At 46.0% G+C, this 19,281-nt stretch overlaps 5 protein-coding genes across 6 annotated transcripts; 3 read left to right on the forward strand and 2 right to left on the reverse strand.

Moving 5' to 3' along the window:
• The first annotated feature begins 1,790 nt into the window (after positions 1-1,790).
• On the forward strand, positions 1,791-3,134 carry LOC108115848 (HSPB1-associated protein 1). Its single transcript, XM_017227462.2, has one exon. The coding sequence runs from the start codon at positions 1,805-1,807 to the stop codon at positions 2,996-2,998; it is 1,194 nt and encodes a 397-aa protein (XP_017082951.2). The 5' UTR covers positions 1,791-1,804; the 3' UTR covers positions 2,999-3,134.
• LOC108115845 (programmed cell death 6-interacting protein) lies at positions 3,012-6,613 on the reverse strand. The gene is made up of 6 exons (XM_017227458.2): positions 6,259-6,613; positions 5,926-6,044; positions 5,583-5,864; positions 3,675-5,270; positions 3,433-3,618; positions 3,012-3,375 (listed from the first exon to the last, which is right to left on the reverse strand). The coding sequence occupies exons 1-6, from the start codon at positions 6,468-6,470 to the stop codon at positions 3,260-3,262; spliced, it is 2,511 nt and encodes an 836-aa protein (XP_017082947.2). The 5' UTR covers positions 6,471-6,613; the 3' UTR covers positions 3,012-3,259.
• Positions 6,614-6,899: 286 nt separating this feature from the next.
• Positions 6,900-9,989, forward strand: LOC108115851 (protein CASC3). The gene is made up of 2 exons (XM_017227466.2): positions 6,900-7,055; positions 7,129-9,989. Exon 2 carries the CDS (start codon positions 7,178-7,180, stop codon positions 9,443-9,445), a length of 2,268 nt encoding a protein of 755 aa, XP_017082955.1. The 5' UTR covers positions 6,900-7,055; positions 7,129-7,177; the 3' UTR covers positions 9,446-9,989.
• LOC108115852 (peroxisomal carnitine O-octanoyltransferase) lies at positions 9,924-13,638 on the reverse strand. 2 transcript variants are annotated; one of them, XM_017227468.2, is made up of 6 exons: positions 13,479-13,638; positions 12,355-12,742; positions 11,168-11,965; positions 10,968-11,098; positions 10,499-10,915; positions 9,924-10,444 (listed from the first exon to the last, which is right to left on the reverse strand). In XM_017227468.2, exons 2-6 carry the CDS (start codon positions 12,730-12,732, stop codon positions 10,312-10,314), a joined length of 1,857 nt encoding a protein of 618 aa, XP_017082957.2. In that variant the 5' UTR covers positions 12,733-12,742; positions 13,479-13,638; the 3' UTR covers positions 9,924-10,311. The 2 variants fall into 2 exon arrangements, with proteins under 2 accessions (XP_017082957.2, XP_017082956.2); XM_017227467.2 differs by lacking the exon at positions 13,479-13,638 and adding an exon at positions 13,163-13,260.
• Positions 13,639-13,975: 337 nt separating this feature from the next.
• On the forward strand, positions 13,976-17,917 carry LOC108115880 (RNA exonuclease 1 homolog). The gene is given in 7 exon segments (XM_017227520.2): positions 13,976-14,238; positions 14,290-15,708; positions 15,895-16,414; positions 16,652-17,076; positions 17,079-17,244; positions 17,302-17,561; positions 17,671-17,917. Coding segments are annotated over 7 exon segments (2,979 nt in total). The 5' UTR covers positions 13,976-14,129; the 3' UTR covers positions 17,751-17,917.
• Positions 17,918-19,281: the final 1,364 nt, after the last annotated feature.

Below are 19,281 nucleotides of genomic sequence, written 5' to 3' on the forward strand. Positions count from 1 at the left end.
CAGCGCCAAGTCGCCAGAAGTAACAGCCCTATAATGACAAAAAATCGGTCAGACAGACGGCACACCTCCAAACTGCCGCATAAATAATGTTGTTCCTTCTTAATTTCGCTTTTCCCTTCGGTGTGTAAACTTTTTTTTTATTTTTTTGGCGACTCTTTCGCATAATTGTTTTTTGCAGCTTATGTTTTCCTGATTCTGATTCTCAGTCTGCTGACTCACGAGCGTTGAACTTTTCACCCGTATCCGTGGCACTTTAAGTACGGGGCTTAAGTAGATTTAATGACTTGTAGTTTCGCGACTGAGACGTAAATCACTTTTATGACAAATGGAGGATGGGACCTTCTCATTGATTTTTTATGGCCGTCATCAGTGGAAATGGGATAACCGTTCTGGCAATCAAATGTCGGATAACATTCGTTTGGCCCAATGTGCAACAAATGCTGGTCGCAGTCGTTGCCACTTGTTAACGCCATTTCCGCCTGTCATATCAAAATAATTATCTCAAAGTGTGGCTCAGGCCAAGAGTCCCAGCCAAGCCAGCCCAAACTATTCTAAACCAAACCAAACCGATCTCAAACAAGACTCGTTTGCGTGTGCCGCCTATCTGCAACTACTGGACAACTTGATCTGGAGAACAAGTTCTTCACGCAATCTTGATTGCAATTATGTAATTCGAAATTCTTACTAATTAAACAAACATTTTGCCTAATCGTATTTGCATTGCACTCCAAACACAAGCAACTGGAATCATGATCAGAAACTAAATTCAAAGGAACTTTTTATTACCCTTACAAGAAAAAGACTCCTTAAAAAAATATCTTATACTATTTCAAACATTAAATAAGCAGAACTAATACAATATTTAATAAGATGAAGTCCAAACTAAATTCTCCAAAAGTCAAAAAAAATTACAGTCCTTGCCATAACGAATGAGTTCGCTGTGGTTTTATTATTTGGAATGCAGAAGCTTAAAAATGTCAAATTCATTTCTTAGTTCTGGCCCTTCTGGGCGGAATCCCCGAAAATCCGATGACCCCCGAGGCGGCTGCCACCCGCAAGCCAGGACCTTTATTCGGAGTTCGTCCGTAGCTTCCCTCAAGGCAAATTGCATCCGTCATTATTTATTTACTAGTAAATATTTCTAAATTTCAAGTTAAACTTTCGTGCACGTAAACGATATATAATAAAACGTTTAATGAAAGAAGAAACATATACCTTTTAAATGCCCTTATCGGCTCATAGAAGGTTATCCATGAAAACCATTTATACGAGTATATATAATTTTTGAAAATGGTCCTATTTGATAGATCAAAAACGATATTTTTACTAAATGTAAAGATGTAGTTATGGATATTAATAATGCAATTAAATAAGCTTATGTAACCTAAGTGTATCGGATTAATTCGTGATGCCTAAATAATTTTAAAAGTTTTAACTATAAAAGACTGCTGTTAGCCCTCAACCATATAGTCAACCAACATGAAGCTAGTTATCCTCTTCTTGGCCTTCCTGGGAGCAGCTTCGGCTCGACTGAGAGGACATACTGTGGGAGGCCGATAAGTAAAGAACCACAGAACCAGATTTTCAAATATAAATATAAATATAATATATATAAATATAAACAAAAAATAATAACTGATACGTATGTAAGTCTATTAAAATGATTAAAAATGGTTTGGGTTCTCACAGTTGAATAATCCCGCCATGACATTTTTTTGTCTCAAAGTGACCGGATCATAATAAAGGTTATTTTGGGGGTTGGGTATCAGCCACACTGGCCAAGCGGCAAAAATACACAACAAACATGGCACTAAACTCCAAGCTGAGGGATCTAATCCTAAACACCCGCGTACCACTGGTCCTAAACCAATTTCCGCTGGAATGGGAGTGTTTCGAGGGGTCTCTGCACGACTGGTGCGAGCGGTTTGACCAGGAGGCCATCGATCCTCCAGCTTTTGAGCTGATGGCCTTGGCGGACAGCAGTACACCACAATGGGAGCGGAAACGAACTAAAGTCAGCCACATGGGAATGCAGCAGTTCCTACGTGAGTACGGCGTCCTCGATGAGGATCACACACACTGGGCGGCGTACCAGTACAAGAGAGCAAACGAGTTGCCCGCCAATAGCCTGAAAGGAATCGATTTCTCCTGCTTCGGATTCGCAGAGCACAACAACGACTTTAGCTTTTGGGTGGGATCGGAGCATGCCAACACACCATGCCACTACGACACCTTCGGCGTTAACATTGTGGTGCAAGTGCATGGCTGCAAGTCCTGGCTACTCTTCCCACCTGAAACGCCGCTGCAAAGCACACGGATTCCCTATGAGGAGTCTAGTGTCTACTGCTTAGAAAACTTCTACGCCCCGGATCCAGATAAGATTGAACGATATGAAGAACTAGGCCGGGAGGCCTACCATTGCAACCTGCAGGCTGGCGATGTGCTCATCGTCCCGCGCCACTGGTGGCACTACGTCGAAGCCATGTCCTCGTCGCTGAGTGTCAACTACTGGGTGCCGCTGAAAGTGGACATGGACCTGGCCCTTGACGAATTTTTGGTCAAACATATTGTTGAGAGTTTCGTCAAGGGCGAAAGCGATCAGTTGAAGCAATATCTTCTTAATCCCAACCAACTGGCAGACATCTCAGCCAAGCCAAGCGAACTCTTTGCCCAGTTCGAGCGGGCGGTTCAGAATATGGAAAGCGGTCAAAGCAATCGAAAGCTCTGGGAAACAGATTACCTCAGCCAGGCGGACTGGAAGAGCATCCTAAATAGCATCAATCTGAATGTGCGCCCTTTAGAGGTGATCCCCCACGAGGAGTACAAAAAGCTCTTAAACTCCAACTCTAAGAGATTTCAAGCACGTACCATCCCACCAGAGCTTACTCCCATCAGTTCCACTTGGGAGCTCCTCGTGAGCAGCATGTGTGCTCCGCGGGTCATTGCCGGAATGAAGAGAGAGTTCTTCCGAAGACTGCGACAAAGTGACGCGTCATAGCAAAACACAAAAGTATAGGGAAAGAACGTTTACTGTGATGCGTGATAATATTTTTGCATATATGAGATTAAAATCCAATAAGCCATCAACATGTATCATACAATTTCCAAACAGAACCAGAACACGGAGCATTAAATGCCGAATACCATCTATCTTGCCTCTCCACCATCCAGACTCATATCTGAGACTACCATGCGATTGACCCTTGGGTGGAACATGCTGTGCATATGTGGTCATGAACTTGATAAGCTGCATGGCCGTTTACCAGCCCGGTGGCTTTTGATTGGGATAGCCGCCCTGCTGGTTGGCATAGCTGCCGGGATAGGTTCCGTAGTGACCGGGTGGAGGTCCCTGTGGGAATCCTTGGTACTGATAGTCTGCAGAAAAAGTAAATCATTATAAGAGACTCATGATGGTTGGGATATATAACTTACTGCCAGGATACGGCAAGGTTGCATATGGATTAAAGCTCTGTGGCATGGGTGCGGGCACATAGGCGGGATAAGGCATACCGGGCTGTGCCCCATATGGTACGGGCATACCTTGTACTTGGGCCGGATATGGAATGTTACCTGTTGATGCCACAGGCGGCGCACCGGGTGCGGAACCAGGTGGAATATCTGATGAAAAGCAAGACATTGATTACATTGTTATTTTACGAATAACCCATACTTACCGCTGCCACTGCCCGATGTGGAGGCGTAATGGGATGGCAGAGCCGGAGTGGCCGGACAGGCTTGACGACTTGACTCCGTGGTCAGATCCTTGAGCAACTCCTCCTTCTCCGTTTTTCGGGCGAACACAAAGTCGCTGATCTTGTTTTGGAACACGACCAGCAGCTGTGTGAGGTCATTGTAGAATTTAGTACCCTCCTGCAGATTTCCGGATAGCTCTATGTAGCTATCGTAGGCGGTAGCAAGCTCCTGGTACAATGTGTCCCGCGAACTGCCACAGCTTCCAGTCTCGGAGACGAAGTCTCCGTGAGCGCTCTGGATGTCGGCCACTAACGTCTTTTGGCGGTCTACGCTTTCGCGCACCTGCTGCTGTAGGGGATTGAGCACTTGGCCAATACGAGCTAATGACAAAGCTGGTTCATCGATGGCACCGTCCTTTTGAAGGGCAATCAAAAACTCATCCTTCATGTCGAACGTGGCCCCTTTAAGCTCCGATTCAACGGCCTCACGCTCCGCCTTAATGGTCTCTACGTCGTCCATCAGCTTCTTGAGACGCTGAACGCTGGAGCAGTTTGGATCCACACTGCCGCTGGCCGATGGCAGAGATTGCTGAATTTGATCGGGTGGCAAGGATAGCAGCTGAATGCCCTTCTGATTAGCTTCGAACTTCTGGCGAACCACCTTGTCGGCTTCAATAGCATTGGTAATGACTTCGCGATACTTTTTCGCATTGGTGCGGAACATCTCTGTCAGTTTATCGGAGCCGATGCGAGTCCAGCGCTCCTTGAACTGCGCCCGCAATTGGTTATCGGAGTCGCGTTCTTCGTCTAACAGGCGCTCGGTTTCGTCTAGGATCTCGCGGTTACGGTTTAGGAGCTCGGGAAGATCCTTTAGCAGGGTCTGCACATTTTCAATGCCTCCCTTTTGACGAACCTCAACGGCTTTATCCTTTAGAGAAGGTGGAAGCCCACTATTGCCATCAGCCGTCTCCACTGCAGCTGGAAGATTCAAGCTAGCGAGGACAGCATTTAAAGTCTGGGTGGATTCACGAAGCTTCATTATCTCCACGTTGACGATTTCATTGCGGCGCATATCAGAGGCGGTGAGAGCCCGATGTAACTCGACAGGAACCAAGCTGGTGAAGATGTCCTTGAAATTCGAAGTCATGGGCACACCGATCGGCAATGGCTTGGCCAACTGGGCCTTTCCAGGAGAGGCCAAGGAGCTCAAATCGGGTATAATTTCGTTGTAAATGAACTCATTATCCTTGGTTGACTCTGCCAGGTTGCGCTTGGCCCGGCTAAAGTATTCATCCAAGTAGGTCTCATTTCCGCCACGTGACTGCGCCGCCTTGAAAAGATCAATGGCATTGCGCAAACGGGCGATCTCCTCACCAATTTTCTTCGAAGCACGGCACACCAGACTCTGGTACAACTGAGTGAGGGCATGGAACCCAGCCTGCTTCCCGGCAATCGTGGGTATCCATTCCTTTTCCCACAGACTGCGCACAGACTCTTTTTGCATGGCACGCAGCACATCGGCGTAGAACTCTTCCGCCTGGCAACACAACTTAGCGATGATTTGGTCCTTCATATTATCTAAGGAGATGTAAATATTTAATCTTGGCTTATATTGGAATATTTCTTTAGAACATTCTTCAGTTAGTGGGGATAACTTTATCGTTCGCTGACACTTATGATTCATGCTAGGTTTCTTATCACATAATACATATAACAGGGTTATACCCTATGAAAATACAAAAGTTTAAAACACTTATTTTTTTAATCATTACCAACGAGCGGTATGAAGATGCTTTTAACTGATAATATAGTTTTATCACCTAATGCAAATAGTGGAAATTATCTAATAGATAAGGATTGAATAGTAAGTATGAATACGTATTAGCTTACCTTTAATGGCCTTCAGAATGAACACCTCCTGGGCCTGGGCGACCATCAGAGCCTGCAACACAGTCAGCGTATCCTGGCTGAGATCGGGCGTGGGCTCCGAGGGCACCGCCGCAGGCGTGGCGCCTTTCAAGTACTGAAAGATGCCAGCGCTCTGCTGGAGCAACTTAATGGCTAGTTTAAGACCCTCATCAGAATCCAGCGGCTGATTGGCAGCGATGCTGCTCTGCAGGGCGGCGATGTTGAAGAGAACACATACCTTCTCGTAGAGCAGGGAGGTGTGGGCTATTGAAGATTCAATATAAATACAATGACGAAATATGTGCTCAATGGATGAATCACTCACTTAGGCTGATCTTGCCGCCAAAAATGGATCCCTTATCGAAGGCATCCTTCCACTTGAAGGGTATCTGCAGTTCGCTAACTGATATCTTTGTTTCCAATGCACAGATCTGGTCATAATAGCTAGAAATAAAACAATATCCGGAGGCAATAATACCACCGAACAATATCCATTAGCAAACGACTACGTCATCTGAGAGCTTGTTTACGTCTGACCACCGCACTAACACAAAAGCACCAGGTGGAATGGAATGGGTGTGATTAGGTACCTCTTTTCTTTAGATGACTCATCTGGTGATTCCTGGAAAAAGGCCACATAAAACTTTATAATACTCACGCATATACAATGTCCAGCGAAGCCTCGTACTTCTCGAAGAATTTCCAAATCGCTGTATTGCGTTGTTTCGAAAATTCGTTTACGGCCTCTGAGTACTTGCTTTTCTCTTCCTCCGTCGCACCGTTGTAGGTGCTCTGAATGAGATTGTTCAGCGGCTTGACTACGTCGACTTCCGACGGCTTCTTTAGCGGCACGCCCAGAAACTTCGACATCTTCTTCTGTTCTGCGGATTTCTTTTTGGCCGATTCTGATTTCAAGTAGTATAAAATATATATTAATTAATGTCGCTTTATTCTCAATCCGCTATGCGCTCTTTCTTTCCCCTACAACAGCTGGCCAGCGATGACAAGCTGTCGATTCTGTTACCGATAACAGAGTTGTGGATTTCATTCTCATTATTCTCTATATTGAGTTAAATAATAATAGTAAATTATTTAATAAAAAAATCGATTTAAGGCTTACATGACTTATTGTAGTAAAATATAATTTTCATCCGTAAAAAGCTTTCCACATTGTACCAATGTTTTAATTATGAAATTTAAACTGTAACTTTGACGGGTGCTGCCATTGGGCCAATACATTTTATACGTTACTGCGATACGTTTTTCGCCCCGCTCTTACGTTTAGCGCAGTGTGGCATCTCTGCGGCAAGAGAAAGGTAACCCTAGACTTTCTATTTTCTGATTGCATTGCGTTGTTGTCGAGAAAAGTCAGCAAAATTAGTGCTTTTCCTGCACAATTTACCGTTCCGAAGAGCACAATTTCTAAAGGACTCAGCCTTTGACAAGGATTCACACGTGAGTTGATATCAGTGGCACTAGCTTAGCTTTTCCACTGACACATTCAATCCCATTCTATCTCATTGCATAGAAGAAGCAGCAGCAGCAGTAGCGAGGCAGAAAATCGAAGAGACCCCGCGATGGCCGAAGTGGAGAAACCGACGGCGGCCACGCCACCGACCGATATTCCCCAGGCCACGCCCCCAACGGCCAGTGACGCTGTCGTAACACCCACCCCGGATGCCACCGGAGACGTGGAGCCAGGCACCTCGCCCACCCAGGAGCCTAACTCCAATTCGCATCCGCATGATTCGGAGTACGACACGGCCAGCGACCTGGAGGGCGGCGAGGACTACGACGACGAGAGTGCCAGCGGGAGCGCCAGTGGTAGTGGAAGCGAAGAGGAAGAATCGGAAACCGATGACGAGGACGAGGAGGTGGGCAGCGAAACGGATGACGGCGAGGGGGAGCAGGCAATGGATCGCTCTGTCGCCGACAGTGAGGCCCAGAAGAAGGTGGACGAGGACCGCAGCAATCCTCAGTATATCCCCAAACGTGGAACCTTTTACGAGCATGACGACCGAACGGCGGAAACCGAGGGCGAAGTCTTAATCGAGCCAGAGAACGGTGCTGGCCAGGCGCCGGCAGAGCCAAATGGGGAACTCAATGGCTTGTCGGTAGCTGGAGCCACCCCTACTGGCCAAACTCCACAGATCTCACAGGCATCTAAAACTATGCGTAAGTGGCAACCTGCATCAGGTGGCGACCGCTGGTCCCACGACCGTTTCGAGGCCACGGAGCAGGCGCCCAAGTCCCGGGCAGAGCTGCTTCAAACGTATGGCTACGACATAAGAAATGAGGATGCACCGCCTCGAGCCAGACGCCGCCGACGATATACACGAGGTCCGAGTAAATACTCAAGAAACTGGGAGGACGAACAAGCCTACCTCAAAGCGAGTAACAAAGAACGCAAACCGCCACGACCACAAGACTTTCCGGCCCTCAACGAAAGGAAGCCCCGTGGTCCGCGTACTTCTTCCTCGCGGGAGGAAAAGGAAAACCGTCGGTCTGGAGGTGCTGGCGGTTTGGTTGCAGAGAAACAGCAGCCATTGGCCAGTGGATCAAATCCTCACCGATCCCAAGAGCGGGAACGCGAGCGCGATAGGGAGCGGGAACGGGATCGTGAACCCAAGAACCGCAACTTTGGGCGGATGAATGGTGGTCCAGGACGTCAGAATGGCATGGAGTTTAAGAAGAACAACCGCGGCATGCAGCCACGAGACCGGGAGAGGGGACCTGACCAAGTGGATAACCGCAATCAGAAGCAAACCACTCCACGCTCCAACCAGCAGCAAATACAACAGCAACCTCAGCACCAACAACAGCCACAACAGCAGCGACAGCCGCCCCAGCAACAGCAGCCTCCACAGACGCCGCTCTCTACATCTAACCTCTCGCAGCGACTGCAGCAAGTGCAGCAACGTAACGATCCTAGCCACGTTGGCAGTGTCCAGATGCACTCTTTGGCCAATCAAAGTCAGCCGCCACAGCAGCAACAACCATTGCATCAGGAACAGCGAAATGCACCCAAGCGGTACTCTAGTTTGCGTCGTTCCCAGCAGGAGGCATCACAGCACTTGGCGGAGCAGCAGCAGCAACAACAGATGCAGCAACAGTTGCATCTTCAACAACAACAACAACAGCAGCAATCGCAAATTATGATTCAGGACCCACACATGCTGATGCAGATTGCCTACCAGCAACAGGAGTTGCAAGCCCAACTGCAAAATATGCAACTAGGACCACCTACTGCCGCGGGAGCAGTGCCAACGCCACCAAAGCCACTTGCCCCACCGGCAACCGGATATCCGCAAGCACAAGCGGCTCCGTACTACGTGACCGGAACGGAGCCTGTGCCCGTGCCTCAAGCTCCATATGTGAATCCGGCCAGTGCCGCCTACTTGCCCACAACTCCGGCTGCTGTGGCCTATGCCCAGGCGGCGCCATCAGTAGTTACGCAGCCCACACCGTCGCCTGCCCAGGCTCCGCCTGCAACACAGCCATCTCAGCCGTATCAAAACTACAATACGGTGGGGGGCACCACCTACTTTGTTCCGCCGGCACAAAACGCCAGCCGACCAGCTGCTTTGCCCCAGCGTCGTCCCACCAACGCGATTCCCATCCTGCCACCATCTGAGAAGCACAAGTCCAAAGGCGGCGCCAAGGAGGAAGGCATCTCAGATAATATCGATCACATCATTGACAACATGTTCGTGCAGCGACCTTCGGCCTTCCAGGCCACTGGAGAGGGTGCCACACCGGGAGGAGGATCAAAGGATGAAGCGTCAGCCACTCCCCCAGCTGCCGAGCAGAACCTTCAACCGGTCCCGGCCACTGGGCAGGAATGAGTGCAGGCGTACGCCGGCTTGCCGCAACAACAGCAACAAAGACGAGGCCAAAGGATCGCTCCTTCTCCTTCCTCCGGCTTTTCAATGCTGCCGCCGCACGCTGGCTACTACCGACCTCCACCCCCGCCGCACTAGTGCGGACGATTCAGCTCATCTGATGTTTTTTTCCCCATTCTGTCCTCGGGTCTGCGACTCAGAAGTACTGCATAAAATGTAGAAACGCAGTAAGAACCATTTGTAATTAGCATTTAGCTCCCAGATAATCGAACTTACTAACGAAAAGTTTTCGTATATAGAACGAGTATATATATATTAATATGTATCCCGGCGCAAGCTCCATTTATCTTGTATGTAGAATCTAGGGCCAGCTGCGGCGCTCGCTTATTAAGTCGACAGTGAAAAAGTGTTGAACGTATTGAAGCGGTTGGACGCTTAGCTTATTTAGCCGCATTTTAGAATTGAAAGAAAAAGAAAAGAATTACCGAGAGAAATGTATTTGCGTAAACTAATTGATCATTGAATTTAAATAAACGTTTAACACGAAGCTACAAACACTTTGGAATGCTGCACACCCACTGTGATGACAGAATTTAACTTATAAACTAGATTTAAAATCCGAGTTCTCCATTTGATTCCGATCTGAGGTGGGTTTTGGAAAGGTAGATCTTTAAGATCACGTTAAAAATATTTGCAAAACAAATAGGTAATGTTGTGTATCGCTTGTTAAACTACAAACACAGTTGTCATTAGTACAAAATGGGTAGAAGTAAATGCATTTTTTGATCGGAATCGGAAACGAGAACAGGATATCAGCTTTCGTGACATGAATCAAGATTGTATCCGTTTCTTAATACTAGGCAAGTTGTTTACAGCTTGGACTCCTTGGCCAGCTGTTCCAGCAAAACACTAATGCGGCGGAACGAGCCCTTGAATATGTCGTTGAACTTGCGGGCGCTCGTCTTGAGGCTATCCCGGTAAGCGGTGGTATGGATGAACACACTGGCAATGAATAAGATTAAAATCGAGTTCTATAAATAGAAGAAAATAGCTTACGCTTCAGAGGTGATGGAGTAAAATACGCCGTAGCCATCAACAAGCATAGGCGCCACAAAGCCGACGTTGGCTGTAAAGCCTAGAGTGCTAGAAGAAAGTACAAAGTTGCCACCGCCGCCGCTCTTGGTGTACAAGGGATCATCGTAGAAGGCAGGAATGTCCATTTTGTTTTCGTATGCTGCGCACCACAAGCCAAACAAGTGTCTATCGATGCCATGTCCCTTGCGCGCCTCGTTCATGAAATGCTTATGCTCATCGACGGCCTTGCGAAAAGCCCTGGCCAGTGACATATCGCCAACTTGCTTGTTAGAGGATGCCCTTAGAAACTCCGCCACAGCACCAGTACAGGATCGCAGAGTCTCCGTTCTCCCGTTGTAATACTGTCGCATCAACGCAGTCTCATAGGTGGGAGCAATTCTGTTCGGAATCAAGTTATTATTGTAATCTGAAATTCCTAAGATCAACTTACTCTTTATGCATCTGATAGTAGGCCCACTGCATAACAACCTGCACAAAAGAATCTGGATGCAGTCTGTGGGTTTTCATAAAGTCTTTACCGTAGTCATCAAATACAGTAAAAGTGGTTGTAACATCAATGCCCTAGGGAAACCATAAAAAAAAGATTGGAAAGTTTAGAAAATAGGTGATAAAAATGTCGACTTTATCTACCCTGTCATCTATATCCTTCTGAACGCGCTTAATCTCGCTCTTGAGGGTGTCATCCAGCTGGAATTGCAGCTCCTTGATCTCCGCCACCTTGGAGCTCTCGGCTTCTGACCAGTCAGGCTCTGGCACCTCCAAGAAGCTCAATTGCATGAAGGTGGCGAAACTGATGCTAACTGTGCCATCGTAGCAGCTGTGCTCACCAGCCCAATTGCTGCGTCCGTTGCGGAAGGCAATGATGCTGCTGCTGCGATCTGCCCAGCGGGAATGGAGATCTCCAAAAAGACCAAGCTGCGAGGACTCCTCATAGTCTTTGGGCGATTGCTCGTACCAGCAAATTTCCATGCTGGCGCTCTCGACCAACAGAAGTGTTTCCTTATTGGCCTCGGAGATTTCTCTCAAACGGTTGCGGTTGCGCGCCCACGTGGTGCGATCGTCATGACTCAGAGTGGGAACACAGTCGCCAACCGGCTCATAATCTAGGATGCTGCGCAATCGCTGCAAGACTACCAGAATCTCAGGAGCCGTTAGGATAGTGTCGTCCTCGTGCACGCAATCAAGGATGAATTGGCGTCCTTTACCAGAGATCAAGACGTGAGTGGGCGTCTTGCCCTCGTCCTTGGTAAGGAAGTGTTTCTCGATGTGATCCTGCTCCTCGCCTGGAATGCGGCATGTAGAGAAGAACCGCTTATACAGCGCAGAGGAGTACTTGATCTTGCCGCCGTTAGAGGAAAGCGGCTTGATAATAGACTTCCGCGTCAGATCCCAAAACTCAAGCGTATGGTGAATGTGCCGTGCCAAGCTCTGCGAAAATGATACAGTCAATAAGAACAAGCTCACAGCTTTGTCAGCAAAAAACAAGAAATTAAGTACATTTTTAGATAGGTAAATATCAGTCTAACAGTTTAAATAGATTGTTTAGATTAGACATCGATGATGAATTCTCAAGCATAAAGTACATTGTTCATTAGATAAGAAAGTTTTGTGTAAGAAAAAGAGCTTCTTCAAACACATTCAAACGCGAATGTAATGGCATTTAAATTTTAGTATAAGCGACCTTTACAAACAGAGCTTTGGGGTAATTTGCGAATCAATACTTTAGATATGATTAAGTGCGTTTACTTTTCAAATCAAATGGGAATGACTATTGCGTTTAAGAGCTCTTATAGAAATGGAATTATCTAACCACTTACCTTAAGCATGTATTCCGGGGTCTCAGGAACGCCAACCATCTCTAGTTGTGCGGGCATGACCATAAGTTGGTATGGTAGAAGAGGCATCCTAATTGGGTGGTATCCGTAGTCCTCCCACCACGTACCCAACCAGTTCCTCATATTGGCCGCTCTCTTCTTAAGCTTTTCATGCAGCTCGGCGCCCACTCCATGCTGGAACTCATCAATGGTCTTCCTAGCCTGAGCCAACTCCGCCTTAGTTCCAAAAGGTTGGATGCAGGCATAGTAGCGCTCTAAAGTGTCCTTCAGATCCGGGAGAGGAAGCGAGGGTAGCGTCTCGTCGAAATCAAACGTATTCTTATCATCTTTGCTCATAAAATATAAGCTAGCCCGATCCATGTTGGTTTATCTGCAGGGGATAAGGGAGAGTCATTGAGATAAGTTTGCGTGTGGTGCCTTTCAAAAGGCCTATGGTTCAGATTGCAAAGCAAATCAATAATCATATCGAAGGGGATCACTTTCGCATTCGACGGGTCCAAAGTTCTATCAATAAACAACTGGGCACATTCCCATCGAAAATACAAATTTTCACCCTAGCATATTTGCATATTTATCTTAAATGATGTAGAAATAAATATCGGAAAGTATTGCCACTTTGGAATGCAACTTGACGATGTGTGGGTCAGGTTCAAAGTAATCTTTGTTTTTGTCTAGAGCTAGACGATTATCTCCCCCAATCACTGGAACAAAGTCCGCAATTGGGAACTTTATAAATATTTATATTCCCAGTGCACTGGTGAAATCATTGGCCAATTTCTCACCCACTGACCTTTGGACTCGATGGAGAATTTACGTTCGCCGGAGACACCCGAACAGTCACACTGCCGTTATACGACTGAATCTATAAGTTGGTCTGATATCAAAGCACACCTCGTCGGAGAACCACTTGTGTTATCGCATCGTGGGATCGGCCACCAGCGGCCACTGACTCAGTTTGATAATATATCACCAAAATCATTAATAGCAGACAGCCGGCCTCTGATAGAGCGCAGTTCATTTGAATTTCAATATAAATTTCTAGATTATAGATTCCAGCGGACACACCCACACACACCAACAAACGAACAGGCAATTGAATTTTGTACCTTAACTTTACTGAGCAGTGCAATCGGTCTTAATTAATGCGATTTGGCAGTTATCAGGTTCATTTAAATAGATAAAAGAACGATTTGATAGGTGTTTCAATTAAAGATTTAATCATTTAACGAGACCCAGTTTACTTTGTTTACAAGCGGCGACAAACCCGGTGGGAAATTTGCAGCACGAGCAGCTGATCCCAGAGTTGTCGAGCTTGATTATAATCTTTCCTAGTAATTTCAAGCAGAAATAAAATATTTAAAAATTTTTAAAGCATGACAATATATTTTAAATTTTAAATAAATTCATTTTTCATTTTAACGGTATGTGTAATTTAACCAAATGAATCGCGCAACACCGCAGTCTGTCAGAGTTGCCATACTTTTGATAGTTTTTTAAATATAGTACGGTTATAAACTTATTTTTATTTATTTTTATTTTGTACATTTTTTTTCACTAATTTCACTTCACAAAATATGGTAATAGAAATCTGTATACTCCTGCCTAAGCAACCAAGCTTCCGTCTATCTGGCATCGCTAGCAACAGCTGACATCTGATGAAACGAGCGAAAGAGACGCATAGAGAAGTTAGAAGGAAATCGGGACGCTTGCTTTATTGGGCGGCTTAAATAAATACCGAATCCCAGCCAGCGGCCGGAATGCTGCCGTCCACGGGCCTCTTTAAGGGTTTCCTGTGTCCATACTTTGATGGCCAGGATGCGGAGACATGCCGGCGACCCTTTTGTCACTTCAAGCACGCCCGCAAAGGTAAGAACTTTCATTCGATTTGCATAAAACGCTAACTACTTCCGGTTTCAGACGATGTAGAGGCCGCTCCGCCCGCCGAACCCGTTCCCGTGCCCCAGTACAAGCCGGCGCCCAAGCTGCTCTCCCTGCCGTTGCCCCAGATCACGTTATGTGCGCCTCGAAAGAAGTCCACTTTGGAGTACCACCCGGAAAAGCCGGCTCTGAATGCTTCGCCAGCTAAGAAAAAGCAAGAGGCGGCTGTGGAGAGTGCTCCCAAATATGTACCCGCGCATCCATCTGGCACAAATGGTGACGGAGGCGACGACGACTGGCAGGCTGATCTTGAGAAAGAGATCGATGAGCAAATGCAGGTGGAAATTGACGACCCTGGCGAGGACGGCGATCTCGAAGAGGATGTCCAAATGGTGTCCAAGGAAGAGGAGGTTGAGCAGGACGAACAGCCAAAGAGTGTCACGGAAAACCACAAAAAGGAACACAAATCGAGCAAGGAGCGGGAAAGGGATAAGGAAAAGGTCAGAGAACGAGACAAGGTCAAGGACCGGGAGAAGGACAGAGACAGGAATAGGGATAAGGATAAGGAAAAAAACAAAGACAAGGACAAAGATAAGGAAATAAAGGACAAGGATAAGGACAAGCGAAAGTCATCCCACAGCGACAAGGAACGCTCTAAGGAGAGGCACACCTCAAGCTCCAGTTCCTCAAGGCACAAGTCTTCCTCTAGCTCTTCAAGCAAGAAGTCGTCCAGCAGCGACAAGCATCGCGACGAGAAGAGCTCCAGCAGCAGGCACAAAAGCAGTTCCTCATCATCCGCATCGAAGAGTCATCACCACAACTCTAGTTCCTCGAGTTCCTCGCGCTCAAAGTCAAAAAGCAGTTCGTCGTCCAGCAAAAGCACTAGCAATTCTAAAAGCGATACAGATGCCGAAAAGAAAGCAGAAGCTGCTGCGGTACCGCAAGCGGATGCCATTGATGATCTCGATGAACTGGACTTTGACTTCGAAGTAGATACCTCCGAGGGGGAGATTGTGCGTCAATGCGAGATGATCTTTGACGAGATGGAGAAGAAGTTCGCTCAGATGCACAAAGACGGAGAAGGAGAAGCCAACGCAGAAGGCTCTCGCAAGCGCAAGGCTCCTTCGCCGGACATTGACACCTTCACCGAGGCAGCGACGGCGGCTCTCCAGAAACGGAGGGTGGCCCACGAGAATGCGGACAGAATTAAACCACATTTGGCACCTTCGGTATCGGTGCGTAAGCCAAATCATATCCGTAATGCTATGCAGGCGATCTTCGATCGGCGCGCAGAGCTGCGTCGCCAGGAGAAACTTCAAGCCGAGGCCGCTGCCGAGCAGCTACGTCAGGCCCAGGAGCGAGTGCGCCAAGCGCAGGAGGAACTCCGTCAGGCCAAGGTTAACTCAAACCTCACGCCCCTCATCCCGCGAAGTGCTTTGACTCCACCAGTGCGTTCAGGTGAGTACATATAATATTTTCTTTAATTTCACAAGAAAATGTAAATTTATTGAATAATCTAACCTGCTTTATTTTACAATAGTTTATTATGTTATCATCACGCCAAAAAAAAGATAAGGCATTTTCACCACATTCGCAAATCTTTTAAAAGAAGTTTAATAATTATTCATTTGTTTTTTTTTCTAGCTCGCAGCATTGCTCCCGTGGCCAACATAGTGGCCATCGCTCGGGCCAAGAAAAAGATTGAGGAGCTTCAAGCTGAAAAAAAACCCGCTTTTACGCCTGCGCAATCCTTCAAGGGTGCCGGACGGGTGGCCCATAAACCCACGGCTGCGTTGGACAAAGCTGCTCCTGCGGCCAGTGAGGCCAATGCCGAAAAGCCCCCTGTTCTTGATCCCAGCAGTTCTAAGATATCGTACAACGTTCGCATGCAGTATTACGAGATGATGGTGAAGCATTGCACCGTCATCTACCCACAGCTGGCAGATGCCTGGGAGCGGGCACAGGTTGAAGAGTTGGCAGTCTTCAAGAAGTGCAACACACCTGCCATATACAAGAACAGCTGTATGTTGGCTATAAACAAGCTCCGCAAGGAGGCCATTGAGGCGGGAAACAGACCAAGCGTGGCCAGTAAGACGGTGTCACATGAGATGATGTTGGGTGGCAAGCGGGCGCTCACCACATCCTGGAGTGTAGAGAAAAAGGAGTGGGTGTACATTTTAAAAACTTGATATTGTTTATATGCAATTAAAAGATTTTTTATTAGCGATGCCGTTGGGAATAGAGCATAGTAAACTGAATCAATTCTTTATGATTTTGCATTTGCTTGTGTATAGAAGATAGTAATAAAATGTTGGCATTTATTTTGCATATAAGCAATATATAAATGTATTACACTAATAAGAAAAACATTAAAAAATAATCTATAATCTATTTTTTGCAGAAAACTTGGCTCCATGGGCAATGGTGAACCTTTCGATGCTTTAAACGCTGAAAAAGCATATGAAATGGTCTTCGATCTTCGCTTGACAGAAGAGCAGCTGGTGGAAAACGGATATCCGCGACCGGGTATGAAACGCGGATCTGCTGTGATTCGCGCTTGCCGTCCCAACCGTCGACCTAACGAGCATGAACGCTATTGCTCCCGCTGCGGCAAGGTGTTTAGCTTGGACATATATGAGCACCCGGGTTCCGACATGTGTAACTACCACCCGAAAAGTACAGGCTACCGACGAGGATTCACCGACAACCACCATCGTTGCTGCCAACAGCCGTCGGGAACGCCGGGATGTACCTATGCGAATTACCACGTTAGCGACTATTACGATCCGGAAAAGCTCACCTGCTTCGTCAAGACGATCGAGCGGGGGATGAGGTGGTGCCCACCAAGAAGGACATATTCGCCTTGGATTGCGAGATGTGCTACACCACGCACGGAATTGAATTGACGCGTGTCACGGTGGTAGACATTAATGGACGCAGTGTTTACGATGCTTTGGTGAAGCCGGACAACCAGATTGTAGACTATAATACCACGTAGGTGAACCTCGATTTTTGTAATACCTTTATTAATAACCAATTCATATATTTCAGCTACTCGGGCATTACAGAAGCCATGCTCTCAAAAGAGACGCGTAACATACGCGATGTTCAGGCCGTTCTGATGTCCATGTTTCATGCCAAAACTGTGCTCGTTGGTCACAGTTTGGAGAGCGACCTGAAGGCACTCAAACTCATTCATGACGTTGTGGTGGACACTTCGGTGCTATTTCCTCACAAGATGGGACCACCCAAAAAGCGTGCTTTAAAGACACTGTGCATAGAAAACCTCAAAAGGATTATACAGGAAAATGGTCAGTCTACTTTCTGGGTATTTCCACAAATTAGTATTGTTTGCTTAAAATATGGAAATGAGTTCACGTTGCAGAGTTTACAATTTCAATATTTTTTACTCGTCCACAGAGGCCGGTCATGACAGTGCTGAGGATGCTGAGGTGTGTATCCAGCTCATCAAGTACTATCTGCGCAACAAAATCAGTTGAGCTGTGTTCATTTACCACCATCAGCAATCAGTTCAAAAGCATAACATACATACATCTGTTAATATGTATTCCATGCCCATCAAAATCAAAGCCTTAGCCCCTAATCGATCCATATTTTGTAAGATCAATCTGTATTTATAAATAAATCATTAAGCTGACACGGGAAAGTACTAATATTATTTTTATAATTCATATTTCTATTCAATATTGTTTTAAAAGTGTTTAAATTTATTCAATATTTTCAACTGGATCAGCAAAATTCAAAATGGAACTTCAATTTAAGTGGTTAAATGTACAAATCGATAGGAAATATGTTAAGAATTTGTCGAGTCCTTTGGAAAATATCTTACCTGCGGCTATCCAGCAGGTATATTTTCCCATTTTTCTCTGTTTTGTCTTGGCCATTTTATCCTAGGTTTTTTCATTCTCTTTACTATCGATAACAATTCAATGAAAAGCAATTGGAAAGTTTTGTAAAGTTTTTTACCTGACACCGCGCTACAAACTGTAATTGCAAGTTTCGTGCCTGACGCACATCACAGAATATTCGCTTGTGGCTCGCTGCTGTCCTTTTCCCGCCTCCAGTTGACTGCCTTGTTTTTGTTATTATTATTTAAATGTAATTTTAATCAGATTGCGGCGATACTTTATATTTTTCAATTACACCCGGCCTCGTCTGCTGGCCGTGGGCACCATCTGGATGTTGGCTTCTTGTTGCGTCGTGCTGGTGGTGCCCGCGATTTTTCAATTTTAACGTTTTATAATTTTCTGTTTTCCGATTCGGGGAAAAGTTTGGCTTATTGAACGGGGCCAAAAGAATGCAGGCAAAGTTCCAGCACTTAATTCGGCATAATTGTTGCCTCCGGCAATGTTCTATGGGATGACAGGGGATGTCATAAGCATAAGGTGGGTTTCCCAAGACCCATTCCCATTCACCATCATACGAAAAATGGCTGATGGCGACACGTGTTTATCTATTGAGCTGGCACAACACAACCTAACGAAAAGTAAATAATATTAGTGGTACTTGGCAATGACAATGTGCATATGTGGCCCAGTATGAGAAGGAGGCCCAACGGCCACAAGAACACACATAAGCCAGGATGCGGAAGTGCTGCTTGAGGCTTAGCAACAAGAGCAGCAGCGCTAGAATCACAGTTACACTTCAGAAAGTGGGTTCACGAATATACAAGTTTAAAAGTTAGAACAATATTAGAATTGAAAACTCTTAAATAAAAATAATAATAAATAATGAATAAATTTATTGTGTTCGTCTTCGTTTCATATTGAATAAAGAATGTTAAGAACACATTTCAAAATTTATATTATCAAAAAATCAAATTTTATGCTTGAAAATCTGCATTTTTTCTATATTTATATGTTTTAAAGCTGAGAGTTCAGAGTGCAAGCTGTCAAGTGATAATATTCTTTTTTGATTTATTTTTTGTTCGAAAAATAGAATATAAAAAAATATTTTAAGTTATTTTTTCCTTGTGCAATAGCAGAAGAAGGCATGAGTGGAGCCAGTGGG

The sequence above is a fragment of the Drosophila eugracilis genome, unplaced genomic scaffold (assembly GCF_018153835.1).
Source record: "Drosophila eugracilis isolate 14026-0451.02 unplaced genomic scaffold, ASM1815383v1 contig_367, whole genome shotgun sequence".
Lineage (NCBI taxonomy): Eukaryota > Metazoa > Arthropoda > Insecta > Diptera > Drosophilidae > Drosophila > Drosophila eugracilis.